Consider the following 17,275-nt stretch of genomic DNA (forward strand, 5'->3'; position numbering starts at 1 on the left):
CCACCAAATCACACTGGGAAAGATTTTCAATGCATATTCAATGTTTTTTGTAGAATCATATCCTCTTACCAATCAAAGCTAACAAATGTAACTGGTTTAGCTTAACATACTAAACAACCGCCCTCCAATCATGGCCATTAAAGGCATCAATATATGTCAAGAAGTGATGGACATGGACCCACATTTATACACTCTATTTTTTAAAAAATACGGGGTTGGGAACCTCTCCAAGAGAGGGTTTTGGACTCGTCCAAGTGGAGTAAACTTTCAAACCTATATGCCGCATTTTCGAAACTTCCCTAGACTAAATCATTGACATTTTATTAAGGAGTGTAATCTCAAAGTGTTGACGAGAGAATTTAAATCTAAGACTCATAGGTTTACATAAAATACAAAGAATCAACTCGACAAATCCGTTAATTTACCCACATTTATGCACTTGAGTGGTCTATCTATTTGACTATTTGTTGCCTTCTTGGTGTAAAAAATAATTTACCTGGTGAGCATTTAAGGCATTGGTGTAAAAAAATAATTTATCTGGTGGGCATTTAAGGGATTTTATTTTATTTTTTCCGTAATAATTATTTTATTTGGGATGGGAGATTGGGTCGGCATTTGTAATTGGAAAACAACGGACGGAGTCACGGAGGATATATAGGAGCATTAAAAAATTAACTAAAAAACTCATAATTCCAACGTGTCATGAGCAGCCGTGTAGATGATACACGTGTTCAAGGAGTACTTTCTAATGTTGCCACGCGCGGCATGAGTTTTGTTGGATTCTTTGCTTCACATGTCAAAATTCAAAGGCTCCGTTTGATATAACATTTCAAGTAATAGATATGATAGTTTGTAACAAATATATTACTTTCTACTAAACTTCCCATTTTTTTTAGTATTTGAAATGCTACTTGGAGGTAGTATTTTGATAGCATTTCATGATTTGAACCTTCAAATATTCATAATACCTATATTTTTCAATCATTTCAAATATATTGTAAACTCTATTAATTCTTCACATATATTTTTTTTAATCAAGAACTTCAACCAATTTTTTTTTAGAGTTTAAATGTGGAAAATCTTGATAATTGAGTATTTTTGTTTTATGATGAATTGTATAATACTCATAATATAATTTGTCACGGCATTTTGAACCGTATAAATATTATCATCAATAATGAAAATATACTAATTTTTAAATGTTGTACCAAATAGAGCCTCATTAACAACGTGGCGCGCGTGTGTTTAATGAGCGTAGGGTTTCCTGTGGAATTATCTGAATGCAATACTCCTTCGCACGTTCTCTTTGCAAGACTAGAAAGAAAAGGTCCCAATTTGAGGCGGATCTCAATACGACCTGGCATTTTATAAATAATAATAATCGGTGCAATAACAGCCGACGGATGTTAAATAAAATCTTGATTGATTACGTAGGCAGATGGCTGGTTTAGATGTCACCGTCTTCACGCCTTGACTTGGAAAAGTTGTTGGTTCACATGCGGTAGCTTGGGTCAATGAGGTAAGGAAAAGGATAGACATGTTCATGGGCCAAGAGACCCGGAAACACCAATCCTCAAAATTCGGGCCTTGTCTCAATCTCAATACTGAATTTTCATTAGGCCAGGTTTGAGTTTGGGCCTTCAGATTAAGCCCGGCTCGACTCGTTTCGGCATAGATGAAGGCCCAAATCCTATGCTTGGAGCCTACAATAGAGAACTCTTGGCATGAAATTGCAAAACATTACCAAAACGTAGCTTGGCAGTAAAATTGATAGATAATATCATCAACCAAGTTAGTTGACCTACTAAGTTCAAACTCAATAGTCACTTCAAAAATTGATGGACAATCGAGTGGACGTAAATCTCGAATCGTCATAACAATTCGTACCCAACTAATTGGTTCGAACTTCCAACCTAAGATACCCTACGCCCTACAAAGAGATAACCAACTAAACAATCACCAAGTGATTTCAACAATGTACACAAGTTTTAACTATTAATTTGCACAATTTTAAGTATTCCTACCAATAATACCTACCAATAAGAGTACGGTAGAATATCATTCTTACCAACAACAATAATTTTTAAGCGTATGAAGAGCAAGCAATGATAAACGAAAGTTGGCCAGTAGAAAACTTGTCATTTGACACATCACTGCACCACAAGGCACAAATAATTAAGCAGATTTACAATACATGGAGTATTCAACTTGCATCTCCAAGTTTGCATAGTAATGAATCAAAGACCCCCAAAATTATGCCTCCCTCTATCTCACAACACAATGTACCATGAAATCTCAAAAACCTACGGTATCATCACTTGAGGACTCACTGTTATATGGCCTGCCCTTCGGACTGTACAGTTCAAAAACTCTTCAAAGAAGCTTCAAACCCATGTTCTTCTTGAAAGCAGTCCATGTTCACTCATACTCCCTCTTAATCTATAGAAGGTGGGCTTACTTCGAACTGTTCTCAATGGACCTGATCTGTTTCCATGCCGGACTGGCAAAGAAAATCCATCCCCAACAAAACTTGAACCTGAAAACTGTCTGTTTTCCATGTCTTCAAGGGGCCCAGAACTGTGCTCCATTGTTATGAATGACGAGGCCTGCCCGTACATTAATCGAGGAGTTATACCACCGGCATTCCACCAACTGCTATCAGAAGGTGCAAAATCACCTTTTAATTCAGAATCTGGAACTGATGACTCCTTTTGACTACAACAGTCACCACAAGTCTCATCTGTATCATTGCATATAAGCTTTAGAGCCTGCACAACTTCACCCATAAATGGCCTGTGCGTCACTTCCGGATGCACACACATAGAAGCAATGGCTGCCACCTTGGCCATGTCATCAAAATCATAGCCTCCTGCCAAAGAAGGATCCACCAACTGCTCCAAACCTTCTCTACTGGTTAGTAGTGACCGAGCCCAAGTTACCAAATTTTCCTGTCCCTGAGGTTGGGACATGTCCACAGGTTTTCTTCCAGATAGAAGCTCAAGGAGTACAACCCCGTAACTATAAACATCACTTTTCACAAGTAAATGCCCTGTCATTGCATATTCAGGTGCAACATACCTGCAAATCCATACATTAGAATTAAACAAAGGAACATTTACAACCTCCTGTTAAAAGAGTCTAGTAATAAGCTTGTTACTTTATCATGGCAGACTCTAGATTAGGGAGTGTAGTAATAAACTTGGGAACAAGTCAGGCTTTTGAAAGAAAGAAGTCGAGCAGCAGAAACAAGAAAAACTAAGATTTACCCGAAAGTCCCCATGACCCGAGTAGAAATATGTTGACTCCCTTCAGTTGCTTCCCTTGCCAAGCCAAAATCTGACACCTTGGGCATGAAGTCATGTTCAAGTAAAATGTTACTAGCCTTGAAGTCTCGATGAATCACACGAGGATTAGAATCTTCATGAAGATAGGCTAACCCTCTAGCTGCTCCAAGAGCAATCTTCATCCGAGCATCCCAGTCAAGGGGTCCTTTTTTCTTGTCAACACCTGGTTTAAGAAATTTGGTCAAGGGAACCACACTTCAATGAGAAACTCAATCCACAAATCAGCCAATCTATATTTCCTTAAAGCAATTTCTAGTTAATACATGTAGGAGGGAGTAAGGTTGGGAATGGGTTGGGAACAAGGCCAGACCAGGCAGCAATTTCTACAGCTACAGTGTACCTGACAAGCAATAAGACTCAATGTTGGGCTAGCTAACAGCTTGAATTATTTTTTTTCAAGCGGAAAAAATTTACAGAAGCATGAAGAAGGTGCAAAGGGAATTACAAGGAGTGGTAGCGCGGCCCAATTGATCATCAACACTTGAAGTGGTATCCTTTTCCAATTATTGTTGATTATAAATTATTAGAGCGTTAAGCCAGTTCTTCAGAAACCTTTATTAAGATAAGGACAAATATATACCGTGCAAGTGGGACTCGACACTGCCATTGGGAACAACTTCATAAACTAAGCAACGTGTGTGTCCTTCAATGCAAATGCCAATCAACTTCACAAGATTACGGTGATGCAATCTGCTTAACATCTCAACTTCAGCAATAAATTCACGGTCCCCATTCTGATTACTTCTTGTAAGCAATTTAACTGCAACTTCGATTCCATCTTCCATAATCCCATGATAAACACGTCCAAATCCTCCTTCACCCAATATCCTTTTTGAACTAAACTTCTCTGTAGCCCCCTCAAGCTCGGCTAGTGCAAACGTTCGAACAGAGAGGACACAAGGAGCCATGGTGGAAAGGAGGGACCCAGATGTCGAGCTTGCAATACTACCTGATAACATAGATCCAATGCCTGTATGACATTGAGAGAAACAATCATTGTCACTTATTGTTGTTCAACAAAACAAAATTGGTCAGAAATTTCGGTCCAGCATCGGGGTTACAAAACAAGAATTGCAAATGACAACATCTGTAGCAGATAATGTTGTCCAGTAAAGATCTGATGAAACGATGCCATGACTTTTACTTCTATGTTTTCCAATTTGCTTTCTTCATAACAAGCCACAAAAGGAGAACAAGGAGAAATAGATTATCACAGCAAACTCTACCCCAATGATAACACCCAGAAGAAGGACAACATCTACCTTTGAGTTATAGTTCAAGTCAAAAAGTAATTAACCTAATTTGACCTAGTTTACAATAACAATTTTGTGTGATAAAAACTCCACTTTTTTGGGTAAATTAAAATAGGCAGAAAAGAAAGGTAAAAGATGAGCTGTTCTAAATCTTAGCATCATTGACCTAGGGTTGCCGAAGCACCATTTTCCTGTAACATCATATCCTATATATGCATGAGAGCTGAAAACTACCAACATAACTTACCAGATCTTTTGTTGATAGATGATGTAAATGCAGGACCAACAGCACTTGATGGTCTTCCTATCATTCGCCATTTTGCGAAGACAAATATTACTCCAACAAAAACCAACAGGACTACAAATGCTGAAAAAGCAATGATTGCAATGGTTCTAAAGTTCATCCTCTGGTTCTTGTTGACAAGATGTGCAGTTATAGGGAGATCTCTAGTACTGCCACTTGGACCACTCCCCATGAAACTTGAATACGGAGGTGAATACGGAATCCCTGATTTTGATTCCCTAAGTTAAAAAACAATTCCAAACTATATAATGGCAAAGCAGTTTCCTAGAATGATGATTAAGAAAACTACCTGGATAACTAATGTATATCACCTCATAATTGCCAAAAAGAGACATATTTAGCGGCACTTTTTTGTGTCGAACTCTCTCATATGTCAGTATAGCAGTAGTATTATCAAACTTCTCACCCAATGGAACCAGGTTAATATCCACTACTGTTCTTCCTTGATTTTGACTATCAGCACTTGCACCCATTATTTTCACCTGATTTTCTTGCAAATATGTGCCTGCAGCAATCTCACTCTCTAGCTCTTTCATGACAGGAAAAACAGCATAAGGAGCAACATCTATAAGAAGCCGAACTTCCATAGGAAACACACAACCGCATGGTGAACCAAAAGGAGTTGAAGTGAGTGGCTCTGTGCAAATTTGATCACAACCTGATAAAAATGAAACTTCGTCATTGGCAAGAGCCAAAGTCCTTCAAAAAGATATTGAAAAATTAGTAAGTGGTAAGGGCTTCCAAAAGGATGGCACCGAAATATCACCTTTCTCTTCTGAAGGGGCTTGTGCGATCACATGAGGTCTTGCATGACGACGATGATGGTGGCCATGATGTCTTGGTAATGGATAAGGACCAGCAGCTGAAGCAGGAAAAAAAAAAGAATTGCATTTGTGAAGTACCAACAATAATATTATAGCGGGTGCTAGGATCATGATTAACAAATACCATGATGAACTGGCGAAGGGGCAGGTGCAATAGATGGTCCTGAAGAAGGCTTGGAGAAAGGCGTTTTTGATGGTCTCAACCGAGCAAATGAGACACTCACTGGATTTGATTTTTCTGCCAGAGATAAAGAAAAATAATGTTTTCCACAGTAAAGGTCATGGAGTACAATCATTAAAATAAGCTATAATAATGAAAGTGAAAATGTAAACAATTTGATTGGATCACCCTGGCTGCTTTAATTGAATGATATATTAATCACAATAGGGTCATATAATTCTTGTGGATTAGGCAGAAAGGCAAAACATATTTATTTATCCTATACTCTGATTTTCTGTACAGACTTTCTGCTAAGTGCTAAAAGAAGCCTTTCTACCATCCTCTGCACAAATCCAAATTAATGTAGATATATTTCATATAAGTTAAATTCTGAGAAAATGTTACATTGAACCTTTGACCACAAACCCATTTTGGCTATCATGCACATTTGTTCTTTCTCAAGAAAACAAAACAGCCATTTAACACCATCACAGCCAAATGGAAGGTGGACATGGGATATAGGAAGAAAAGAAGGTCCAAGTTGATCGTACTATAAAGGTGTAGAATCATGTAGTCTGTCTGATCAGCCCTTGAATAGATTCAACCATAATTCTCACAGTGACAAATCTAGAGTCCTACTGGAATTTGTTTACCCCGTGCAAAGTCAGTCATTCTAGCATTTCTCATCATTCATTGAAAAAATTTGCAAGCTTACCATGCTCAACCAGAATTTTACTCATGGATAGTGGCTGAGTAGGTTGTAGAGAAGGAGACAAGTAGATGTGAGATAACGGTTGCCCTGAACAATTGAAAGAATAAGCATGTTAGCCATCTTCAAAAAATCAAAGTTTTTAAACCCCTATTTTGATGGCATTCTTTACATAAAAAAATCAGTCGCAGTCATCTAATGCATAAGATACACATAGAATAGAAACTCCCTTGCTACTTTCTTTCTACAAAAGGGGGAAAAAAACATATCTTTCAGCTATCTCAAGCCATTAGACAATCATCCATATTGAGCAATTCAGTAGCATAATGTGATTTCCTCTTATAAACAAAGAGGCTTTATCAGTTAATACTGCTTATTACAATGTCGTAGTTTAGATGGTTTGAACAAGTGAAACAAAATTTTCACTCCCTGGAAAGAATTAAAATCTAGAAAAATAAAATACACATATACCTAAACATATTCTAGGGAAAATACAGCATATACGAAACCCCAAAAATGAACAAATGATTGTCCGCATATCCCTTGTTTACATAGAACTGTCAGCATCTCCTTAATCGGTTCCAATTGTTTCTTACCATACAAAAGTAAATAACGCAGCTCCCAATTTTAGAAATTTTCTTATTTTTCTCGGCTTCGCTTCTACTCAAGTGTCAATTCATTATCCAATTCCATACTGTCAAGCTAAAAACCAATTTTAACTCTTCTTCCTCTCATTTCTTCTGCATTTTCTTGCACATTGGCAGCAACCAAACTGGAAACAAATAAAATAGGGAAAAAAATTACCTAAAGAAGACGAAACGAAACTGAGCCAGTTGACTAGCAGGAGCGCCAAAGCTGGCATCATCTCTAGTGAAACAAAAACTCAGAAAGACTAAAGCAAGCTGGACAGTTGCAGCACGAGATTAGGGTTCTGGTGTAGCAATCTCCCTCGGTTAGGCTCTCCATTACATTCTGCTCTAGCAGCGAGATTCCGCATAGCTTGAGCCAGCAAGAGTTTAAGTAAGCAACAGCCACGGGAAAGAAAAACCCTAGAAGAGAGCAGGCGAAGGCAATGCAGGTGCGTGGGGTCGCAGATCCATGAAATGCGGTGAAGATCTAGCAGAAGTATAGCTACACACGTGCGTATATATAAGCATATAGGTAGATGCGAAAGTAGGACTGTACTTGTGCGTGTGACTTTCTGAGGAAGAAAGAGAGAGAGACTTTTGAGATCTAGAGAGAAGGAAACAAACAAAAGAGAGATCTCGAAGGAGAGATTGTTGAAGAAGACTGAAAAGTGAGAGAGGGGAGTGGTGTGTTGCTAAGTGCTAGGTGTTGCAGTAGCAAATACACGCTTGGAGATTGATGGTGGACGTCGGTCCACGCTTCATATGGGGCGCGTCGGTGGACCCGTCCCCCTAAAACAACGATCAAGGTTTTTTTTTTTTGCCCTTTTTTTGTTTTTTCCATTTTTAGAGAACTTTTCTCTTTGTATCATTTGTGCCACGGGTAAAAGATTAGGCCGAAACCTATACAGATAATAACATAAAAGTGAGACAAGTCTGTTGTGATAGGTAATATTGGACCGAAGCCATTACGGCCCTATGAGTAGAGGCTCGAAAATAACATAAGTACACAGACTCAAAATTTCATAAAAATATAGATTGGTTTGAATTTTCCTCCTGTATTTAGTGTTGTTCACAATGAGTTACGATGAATTTTTTTTTCGAATTTTTACTTGAAAATATTCAAAGAAATATGTTAAAAAAATTTGAAAATAATCGATCGTTCAATTTGATTATCAATGAATTAGATTATGATGGAAAAAATAATTGAAAACAATCGACCCTTCAATTTGATTATCGATGAATTAGATTATGATCGATAATTAGCGGTACTAAATTCTAAAAGTTTTGAGACAACAACTAAAAGCTATAGACTGGTGGATAAATTCTTCTTCTTTCTTCTTTTTCCTTTTTCTGTTTATTTATGGTCAAGGAATGTAATTTTTTTTTTTTTTTTTATAATTCGGTTTTCCAAGCTCTTCTTCAAACGCAACGACTCTCTTCCTAACAGCCAGTCTCCGTTTCCGACGAAGGTATCTTCTCTGGTCAGCTCTCTATGCAACGATTCACTTTTTTGTGCCTCTTTTGAATTTCTAAATATGCTTGAATCTTTCCTTTTGTACTCGTCGTAGATTTTAGGTTTATGGGTCTTTATTTATAGGCATATGCACTTATGCTCCTCCTCCCTTCAGGGCTTATTGGGTTAGGTTAGTTTCTATTGGTTTCTTTGAATGATTCTCGGTTTATTGTAGTCTTTAGGAGATTTTCTTCTTTGTGGTTTTTTTAAGGAGTTTGATTTGGCAATTTTTAGATTTTATTTGTATGCTGAATTCTGATATTTGCATTACATAGGAAGCAAGTTTTGATTCTATGCCCATGGAAACATTATATTTTAGGAATTTCTCTGAATAGAATATTTGATTTTCTTTGTAGGATTCGGATCACTGGGGTAGAATCTGCTGCCTTTTTTTGTAAGGTTCATAACTTTCTATTCATGTCTTGTGGACAAAATGGGTATCTTTCTTTTGAAAGGTGACACTCTTAATGTTATGAAGTTTTCTGAAATACCGCATCCATGGAGAATCAACAGAGTGGTATTGGTCCAAAAGGTCTAATTAAGAGGAACGAGTTTGTCAGAGTTATTATTCAGTGTTTATATTCATTGGGGTACGGGAAGTCTGCTTCTTGTTTGGAGTCAGAGTCAGGAATTCCATACAAATCTTCAGAGTTCGAGCTGCTGGAATCACATGCACTCAATGGAAATTGGGACGGTTGCATTGATACCCTCACTGCGATTATGGATTTGACTGGTGAGACGAGAACATCTGCTTTGTACCTGGTATTCAAGCAGTGTTTGTTGGAGTTTTGAATCGTGGGGATGATTCTTTAGCACTGTCTGTCTTGCGGAAAAAGATTCCCGCGTTACATGTGGGAAGAGAGAAGGCTCACAACCTTTCTCATAGCCTCCTTTCCATAAATGTTATGGAGTTTGGCAATATAGATGAATGCATCATTCATGAATTGTGGAAAAAGTTGTTGCTGGATTTGAGAAAATTGCTTCCTCCTCCCATTGTGGTACCTGAAAGAAGGTTGGAACACTTGGTTGAAACTGACATTTTGGCCCAGATGGATTCTTGTTTATATCACAATACATACGATGCAGTATCAATTTACGAGGATCATTGTTGTAGTAGAGACCAAATCCCTACTGAGACTGTTCAGGTGTGTTTCTTCTTTCTGTCAAATTGTTTTTTCTTCTTGACCTAACTCTTTTTCTTATAATTAACACCCATTATCAACACTTTCTTTCTCTTGTGATGACATTTTTCACTGTAGGAAGACAATGTTGAAGTCAACATCTCCGAAACCAAAATGTTGGATTCTGTTCACTCTTATTAGTTTTTTATGAATAGAGTATGCCTTGTGCATGGGAGTTGCTTACCTCTTTGTGACCACAGCAGTTTTTGAATTTGATTTGTATCTTGTGTATTGATTTTGTTAAATGTATAAGATCTTCTTGCTGTCATGCTTCAAAATGATTTCTCTCTTAAATAATGACAGTATGAATTTATTTTGGCATAGTCCTTGGAATGACAATTAAGTCATCTGGACAGCTTGATTTTATTTACTTTTTTTTTGCCTCTGTGCTATATGGTACTTATCTGTGTTTGAAATATGTGCAATCTATACAGATCTTGACTGAGCACAAGAATGAAGTTTGGTTTGTACAATTTTCTAATGATGGAGAGTATTTAGCCTCTTCATCAAGTGACTGCACTGCCATTATATGGAAGGTACTCCTTGTTACTGTATCCTGTGGAATTGTGTTAACTGTTAACATAAATAATTCTTCAGGGGTGTATGTTGTAATTTTCTGACATTTAACAACTTTAAGGAATATTAGGTATCCACGTGGCACTGTTTAGCAGTTTATTCGTTTAGATTAAAACTTGTTTATTATTCTAATCATTAATACTTCATTAGGATTTGATTTCTAGAGTAGCCTTAATGTTGATTTTAGTATGATGTCATGTAATTGGGCCTTGTTTGTTGTGCACGTGTTGGGCTATCGGATTGGATTGTCCAGCTCACATGTGAGGGAAAGTGTTAAAATATGTATAAATTATGTGACGTTCCAACCCAACAAGATAACTTATTGGATAGAATGACAAAGTAACTAATCTTAACACTAACTACATTATAAGTGGATGTTATAACAGTGCATGCAATATACTGATTAAATTTTGGGTTTGTAATTATAGCTTCAGTATATCACTTTAATGGGTGAAAAAGAAGGCATGTTCAACTTCAAATTGTTAGGCTTTCTGATCCAATTTGTTACTCTATGCTAGGTGCTGGAAGATGGAAAACTGACTATGAAACACGCACTACGAAGCCACCAAAATCCAGTATCTTTTGTAGCATGGAGCCCTGATGATACGAAGTTGCTGACATGTGAAAATGGAGAAGTCCTCAAACTGTGGGATGTAGAGACAGGTACATGCAAGCACACATTTGGGGATCATGACTTCATTGTGAGCTCATGTGCTTGGTTTCCTGACTCGAAGCGGCTTGTTTGTGGCAGTTCTGACCCTGGAAAGGGTATCTACATGTGGGACTGTGATGGGAGTGAGCTAAAAGATTGGAAAGGGATGAGGATGCCCAAGGTTGTGGATCTTGCTGTGACACCAGACGGGGAAAACCTCATCAGCGTATGTTCAGATAAAGAAATATGGATATTAAATTTGGGGACGAATGCCACGAATGCCATATCAGAGGAGCACCCAATCACATCCCTTTCGATTTCCTCAGATAGTAAATACTTCATTGTCAACCTAAACAGCCAAGAGATCCATTTGTGGGATGTTGCTGGAAAACAAGGGAAACCTTTGAAGTATACGAGTCACAAGCAACACAAGTATGTGATACACTCATGCTTTGGTGGAGCAAATAGCTCGTTTATTGCCAGTGGTAGTGAGAACTCGCAGGTATGCTACTATGCCACTGTTGGCCAGCACACTCGCACTGCATGTGTTTTTCCTCCCTCACTTCTGTGCCTTTCAAACCATGCGCCATGCGAACCCGTTGATGCACAAACATATTTAGCCCATGCACCTGACTAATCTTTGTTTTTTTTTCCCTATATATTATCACTTGTCAAATGATAGCATCTTAATTGGTATGATCATACCTAAACAGGTCTACATCTGGAATCGGCAAAAGTCCAGGCCAATAGAGGTTCTATCTGGCCATTCAATGACTGTGAACTGTGTGAGCTGGAATCCTAGAAGACATCAAATGTTGGCATCGGCTAGTGATGATCACACAATCCGTATATGGGTACCGAGCCAATCCAAAAGGGAAACTGCCTTATCAGCTCTTTTGAACTAGATAAATGGAAAGTTTTGGTCTCATAGCAGCTTCTTTTTTTAACTTACTGGCTTCCAGTGGTCCCTTCCCAATTTTGTTTCACATTGTTCGTTGTGTATACATCCTTGTAATTGTTGTTCTTTTAGATAGTTTGAAAAGGAATTAAGCATATAAAGTTCCTGTTTGCTTTACCAGTTTTCCATTTTCAATGTGTGGAAAAAAACTTTTGGTATTTTGTTTCACAACTATTTTCTTGAAATGGAGAAATGTTTGCAACATGAATCCCCCATTTTTCGTCATTTGACTAATTCGTCTCTTCAACAATGCCTCTGGCTCTGTCTTCTCTCTTGCACTATGTATGCTCTCATGGGGTCATCATGCCATGCTTGTGTTTGCCATTGTTAGCAGGTATTCCTCTCTCCTCTTACTTGCATCAACTATCTTCTCTGGTCTCTCCTCTGTCCCATAGCTTTTGTCTGGAAGTGCAGTGGTTTTGATTTTGCCTAATTGGATATTCATGTCTCTGTATGCTCTTTGATTTATTCTCTCTTTCATGTTCACATCTGCATATTTTCAGGTTGTTTTTGTGCTGATCAGCGTTCTTGTACTCTTAATGGGAGATATGATACATGTGATGAAGGTTGCTGTGCTGTTTATAACACCTGTTAATTTATAATCTTAACAGCAAGGAATCATACAAAGAAGACTGGAAATTGAATGAAAGAAGAAGAAAACGAGAGAGAATAAAATTAACCCAAGAACAGACTGGAAAAGAAGAAACATACTCCATTTTCCTTTCATTGATATCCAACATTTTTGTTTATTCTGCTGGTAAACAAACAAGTCAATATTCTTCTTCTGTCCACGATAACAAGGAACACCACCAGGCATTCAATAATACCTGCCTAGAATAACAAATTTCTATAAGCAGTTAAAACCACATCTAAGTTAATATCAGAACTAAGAGAAGGCCTGCAGACGGAACTGCTACCAATGGGGATGATAACACTCTTGCAACACCAGAATGCCTGACAAAGTTCCATATTTTGGGGTCAGTAGAACAGTCATCCAGCAACCGTACAGCATTTAACCCATGGAGATTATGAACAATTCAGCAGAAGTATGTACACCAACAAAACCCCCTTACTAAAAAAGCTATCAACCAACTGACAGAGGATCGATTCCGTCTCTTCTGCCTTCACGGGGGGTTAGGGTACTGATTGTCGACTACACACGTGTAAGCCCATTCCAAGAAGTTTCAAAATCAAATAAGAGCATGCCTGCATCAACACCAGTACATTCAGGGGAAAAAACATCAACGTTAGCATGTACATAACTTTCTGGAACCCCTGGAGCAGACTGGTTTTCAGAAAACAAGCTCCCATAATAATCGTAATCATAATTGAGTTCAGCACTTCTGGTTAAATGGGAATCAAATTGATCAACATGCAGTGCCCCATCAGCCGACCCCACATCATACAGTTGGACATTTCCAACCGGAGGTTGCAGATTGCTTTCACTTGGACTGTTAGCCCATTCAAATCCCAAATTAGAGGTGCCTGGATTAGTGGGGTTTTCACTTTGATTCCCAAGCATATTTTGACCTTCATTTGGTTGGGAGGTAGTTTGACAATATAATTGGGGATTAGAGAGCACCCTATCTACAGAAACATTCCCCATGTTGGCCTGTGTGGAGCTATAACATCCATATGATCCCCAATTCATATTCGGATAACTGTTCTGCCACCCAGAAGAATTTTTCTCACTTGATGTCGCCAGTGGAGGAGTTCTTGTGTATAATGATGCATGACCAGAATTAATATTGTTTGACGGACCACGAACAGATCGACGATTGGTCATAGGGCCCCCAACAACGCCCGCCCTTCTAAACATTGTATTCGAAGAGGCAGCACGGGTGCCTAAGTTGCCAACACTAGAAATTCTGCCCTTCTGGATGGCACTGTTACGTACACCAAGAACCTGCTTTGCCGCTGGCAGAGGCTGGTAACCATTTCCAGGCTGTTGGCTTCTGCCCTGACTAATAATGTTTGGACGACTAAACTTATCAGTAGAGGAGCAGGGATGAATTGTAGTCTGTCTGGAGACATCATCCTGACGTATGGAGTTTTGTGCTAATCTAATGATGTCTAAAGGTCGAACATGCTCAACTTGGGGCTGTGAAGTGGGGAGAGGAGCATCATGAAGTTCTGGAACAGGGGGCACATGATCTTTTTTCAGCTTATAACTTTTACGCTCAGCTTTCCAGAACTCCTCTTTATCAGTTGCATGACAATGGCTGATACTGGAGAAGACCCCCTTATCCCAGTGAGCACATGGTGCAGGTGAGTCGCAAACAAAACAGTGGCACTGCAGTTGAGCACAGACAAGATCAGATTGGCAGGCTCTCAATAATTGGATTATAACCAGAAACTGCTACAAAGGCCAAAGTATAGAATGGCGACCTACCCGGTCACAGTAACTTTCATGAGGGGTGGAACTGAAAGGAAATTTAGCACAGAGATATCGTGCATGAGCGTAGTCCCTGCACGCGATCTGTAAATATTAAAAAAGAATTGCAGCATCAATTTTGTTAGCACATTGTGGTTGCCAAGTGAAATATAATCAAAAGTATAAAATCAAATAAACAAACACTAATAGAGAACCAATATTGTGCATAACTGGAGCTCACATCTATGCCTGTAAATTTCTATTCTCAGGCATACTTTCGCATTTTATGCTGTGACATCAAAGGTTGAGAAACCTTCTAAAGAAAATTTAAAATACAGAGTAAAACAAATGAGATTTCTATTCCTTTGAAAATAAATTTCAGTAGGAACCTTCACTATAAGAAGCATAGTCCCTCTGACAGCCCACTACAGACGGTAATTGATTCCCATAGTCTCTGGATCTTGTCCGTAAGTTTTTCTACAAAACTTCGCACCCACTTCATGCATCATAACATTTTGAAGCATGCAGCGCCTGTGCTTGCAAGCCAAAGACTCATTCCTTTCACGAGACCAATTTTTCCCATCTGTGGCAAGTTATAAAACCATCACATCTGCCGTAGACAAAACCAGTCATCTCCATAGGCTTTATCTGTCAGTAATCAACTTTGTCAACACAATTCCTTCAAAGAATGAAGAAATGTAGTTTTCAAGGCTAGACCCTTTTAGATTGTCACTCAAGCTGACAGAAGCTCCAAAAATAAAAAAAAATAAAAGAGCATGCAGTACCACGCTTTTCTCATAGATGGGATTCAATTCCTCACAGATTGCCAGTCAAGCTGAAACAAGCTTGTCAAAACAAAAATTTAAAAGCTAAAGCAAAAATCACCAAGCACGTGAACCAAAAAACTTTAACCAAATATTATCCTTGATATGCCAAATACATTCTATAGAAGAGAACAATAGTCATCTTCCATGAAACTTTTCCACCTAAAGATACAGATCCAAAATTAATTCTTGCATCACCACATAATATCCAATAATGCCATTGGCTCACAGTATAACAAAGTCCACAACCAAGAGCTAACAAAGTGACAAAAGAAGTGGGGGTTAAAAGAAAAGGAGAACAGGTAGAAGAGAATAAATACACTTCAGCTTCTGAATCATCCTCCATTGAAGAATCTACGACGTTATTGTCATGGCTCTTTTCTTTGCTGTGAAACGATCTATGCACTCCAAGTGCTTGAAAACTTGCGAAGAAGGAAGAAGAAGAAGGGCGCGATAGACGAAAACCTTGGGTTTATTTTGCTGGGCTCATTTGTGCAAAAAAAAAAAAAAAAAAAACTGATATATGAAATGGAGCCGAACCCAGAGAATCGGAGCCGTGTCTGAAAAAATTTTGCCACACCAGGTGGGTATGTGGGCGCACCCGCAACTCAGTGCGGATGCCTTAGGGTCTTACGCGTACTAATGCTTCCTAGCAATTAACCCTACATATAGAACAGACACCACAACTAGTTCTAATACTGCAACTCTATCAATGATAGAGCTTTGCATTGTTTTCCATCATATACAGGGCGGAGACCCGTACAAGTCATTCCCTCTTTAACTTCTCAAAAAGGATGTTAATTCTGCCCCAAAAAAAAAAGCTAATGCTAATAGTTTGAGTGAACTACTATTAACATGCCGAGAGAGACTCGTCTAAATACTAATATTAAATATCTAAATATACACTAACACTTCAAAATCTAAACCAATATCTTTGTCACTCAATCACCTATGTACAGCTTTAAACTATAGCAATCAAAACCGAAATGATTGTAAAAACCCTGAAACTAGCACACAGACAAGGAAAGAAAGAATGATGTAGATAACCAAAAACCAAACACAGAAGCAATATCCAAGGGGATTCACATGGCGGGGCAAAGATATTGGTTCGAATTGACAAGCGGATTCACATGGCCTAATATTCTCCCAAAACGCTGTGGTAAATTCACAAAAACTAACACATGAATTAATGGTGCTGTAAATACCTGGCCCTTCTCTCCAATAACTATCACTTCATCAGAATCGCCATCGCACTGGTTGACCTCTTCACCGGCACGCGAAATTTTATCTGGGTCGCCGTCCAAAACGATGCAATCGTCGTCGTCATCCTCGATGTTTGCGGCTTTGACGGTTTGGGACTGCGATTGGGACTTCGGGTTGTACTCGCCCAGTACGAAAACCTCATCGGATTCATCCGTTTTCTTACCCACGGCTTCAAGAATCTTTTTCAACCACATGTAGTCGTCATCGCCACATTTGATCTCCTCCACGACCGGTTCTTCGTCCGAACTGATATCAAAAACTAGCGGAGCAGACCCCATCGTCCAAAGCAACTGAAATCAGAATCGGTAAAAAAATTGGGTTTGCCGATATCGATTTCCAGCCTTTTCATGCGAAAGACTTGCCCTTCAAAAATTCTATAATTGATTTACGATAAATTAAAGCGATAGACGGACAAAACAAGATGAAAAAGTTGTCGTACGAAACAGAGAATGATTTTCCCCCACAAATTTATGAGTTGGGGGAGAAAACTAGGGAATGGACGGATTGTCGAGAGCGAGGACTGTTACTATTTTATACCAGTAACTTAGTGATTTAGGGTTCTTTTGGTTCTGCCAATTGCTGAGAAAAGTCATAGATTAGGGTTTTGTTATAAAAAAAACTAAAAAAAAAGTTGTCTGAGTGCTGAAATTAGGACGATGGGCCCCTTTTGTGGATTACGACTTTTGGGTTCCAATTAGAACGGGCCGGCCC

The 17,275-nt window shown here is 38.6% G+C and overlaps 2 protein-coding genes and 1 pseudogene across 2 annotated transcripts; 1 reads left to right on the forward strand and 2 right to left on the reverse strand.

Annotated features, from left to right (window-relative positions):
- Nucleotides 1-2,106: 2,106 nt before the first annotated feature.
- On the reverse strand, nucleotides 2,107-7,989 carry LOC119990346 (receptor-like serine/threonine-protein kinase ALE2). Its single transcript, XM_038836214.1, has 9 exons — nucleotides 7,399-7,989; nucleotides 6,601-6,684; nucleotides 5,850-5,963; nucleotides 5,668-5,763; nucleotides 5,191-5,559; nucleotides 4,845-5,105; nucleotides 3,925-4,314; nucleotides 3,267-3,507; nucleotides 2,107-3,078 (listed from the first exon to the last, which is right to left on the reverse strand). Exons 1-9 carry the CDS (start codon nucleotides 7,457-7,459, stop codon nucleotides 2,385-2,387), a joined length of 2,310 nt encoding a protein of 769 aa, XP_038692142.1. The 5' UTR covers nucleotides 7,460-7,989; the 3' UTR covers nucleotides 2,107-2,384.
- Nucleotides 7,990-8,367: 378 nt separating this feature from the next.
- LOC119990347 lies at nucleotides 8,368-12,495 on the forward strand (annotated as a pseudogene).
- A 283-nt stretch (nucleotides 12,496-12,778) lies between these two features.
- On the reverse strand, nucleotides 12,779-17,140 carry LOC119990349. The gene is made up of 3 exons (XM_038836215.1): nucleotides 16,507-17,140; nucleotides 14,496-14,582; nucleotides 12,779-14,396 (listed from the first exon to the last, which is right to left on the reverse strand). Exons 1-3 carry the CDS (start codon nucleotides 16,840-16,842, stop codon nucleotides 13,257-13,259), a joined length of 1,563 nt encoding a protein of 520 aa, XP_038692143.1. The 5' UTR covers nucleotides 16,843-17,140; the 3' UTR covers nucleotides 12,779-13,256.
- Nucleotides 17,141-17,275: the final 135 nt, after the last annotated feature.

Source organism: Tripterygium wilfordii, chromosome 22 (genome assembly GCF_013401445.1).
Source record: "Tripterygium wilfordii isolate XIE 37 chromosome 22, ASM1340144v1, whole genome shotgun sequence".
In the NCBI taxonomy this organism is placed as follows: domain Eukaryota; kingdom Viridiplantae; phylum Streptophyta; class Magnoliopsida; order Celastrales; family Celastraceae; genus Tripterygium; species Tripterygium wilfordii.

Excerpts from the sequence above, each read along its gene's own strand:
- LOC119990346 (XM_038836214.1), bottom strand. The coding sequence starts at position 7,459 with ATGATGCCAGCTTTGGCGCTCCTGCTAGTCAACTGGCTCAGTTTCGTT. Across the intron at positions 5,964-6,600 it reads TAAAATTCTGGTTGAGCATG|AAAAATCAAATCCAGTGAGT; the intron begins GTAAGCTTGCAA and ends TATCTCTGGCAG. Across the intron at positions 5,106-5,190 it reads GATATACATTAGTTATCCAG|GGATTCCGTATTCACCTCCG; the intron begins GTAGTTTTCTTA and ends AATCAAAATCAG.
- LOC119990349 (XM_038836215.1), bottom strand. The coding sequence starts at position 16,842 with ATGGGGTCTGCTCCGCTAGTTTTTGATATCAGTTCGGACGAAGAACCG. Across the intron at positions 14,583-16,506 it reads TTATTGGAGAGAAGGGCCAG|ATCGCGTGCAGGGACTACGC; the intron begins GTATTTACAGCA and ends TAATATTTACAG. Across the intron at positions 14,397-14,495 it reads ATGAAAGTTACTGTGACCGG|TGCCACTGTTTTGTTTGCGA; the intron begins GTAGGTCGCCAT and ends GCTCAACTGCAG.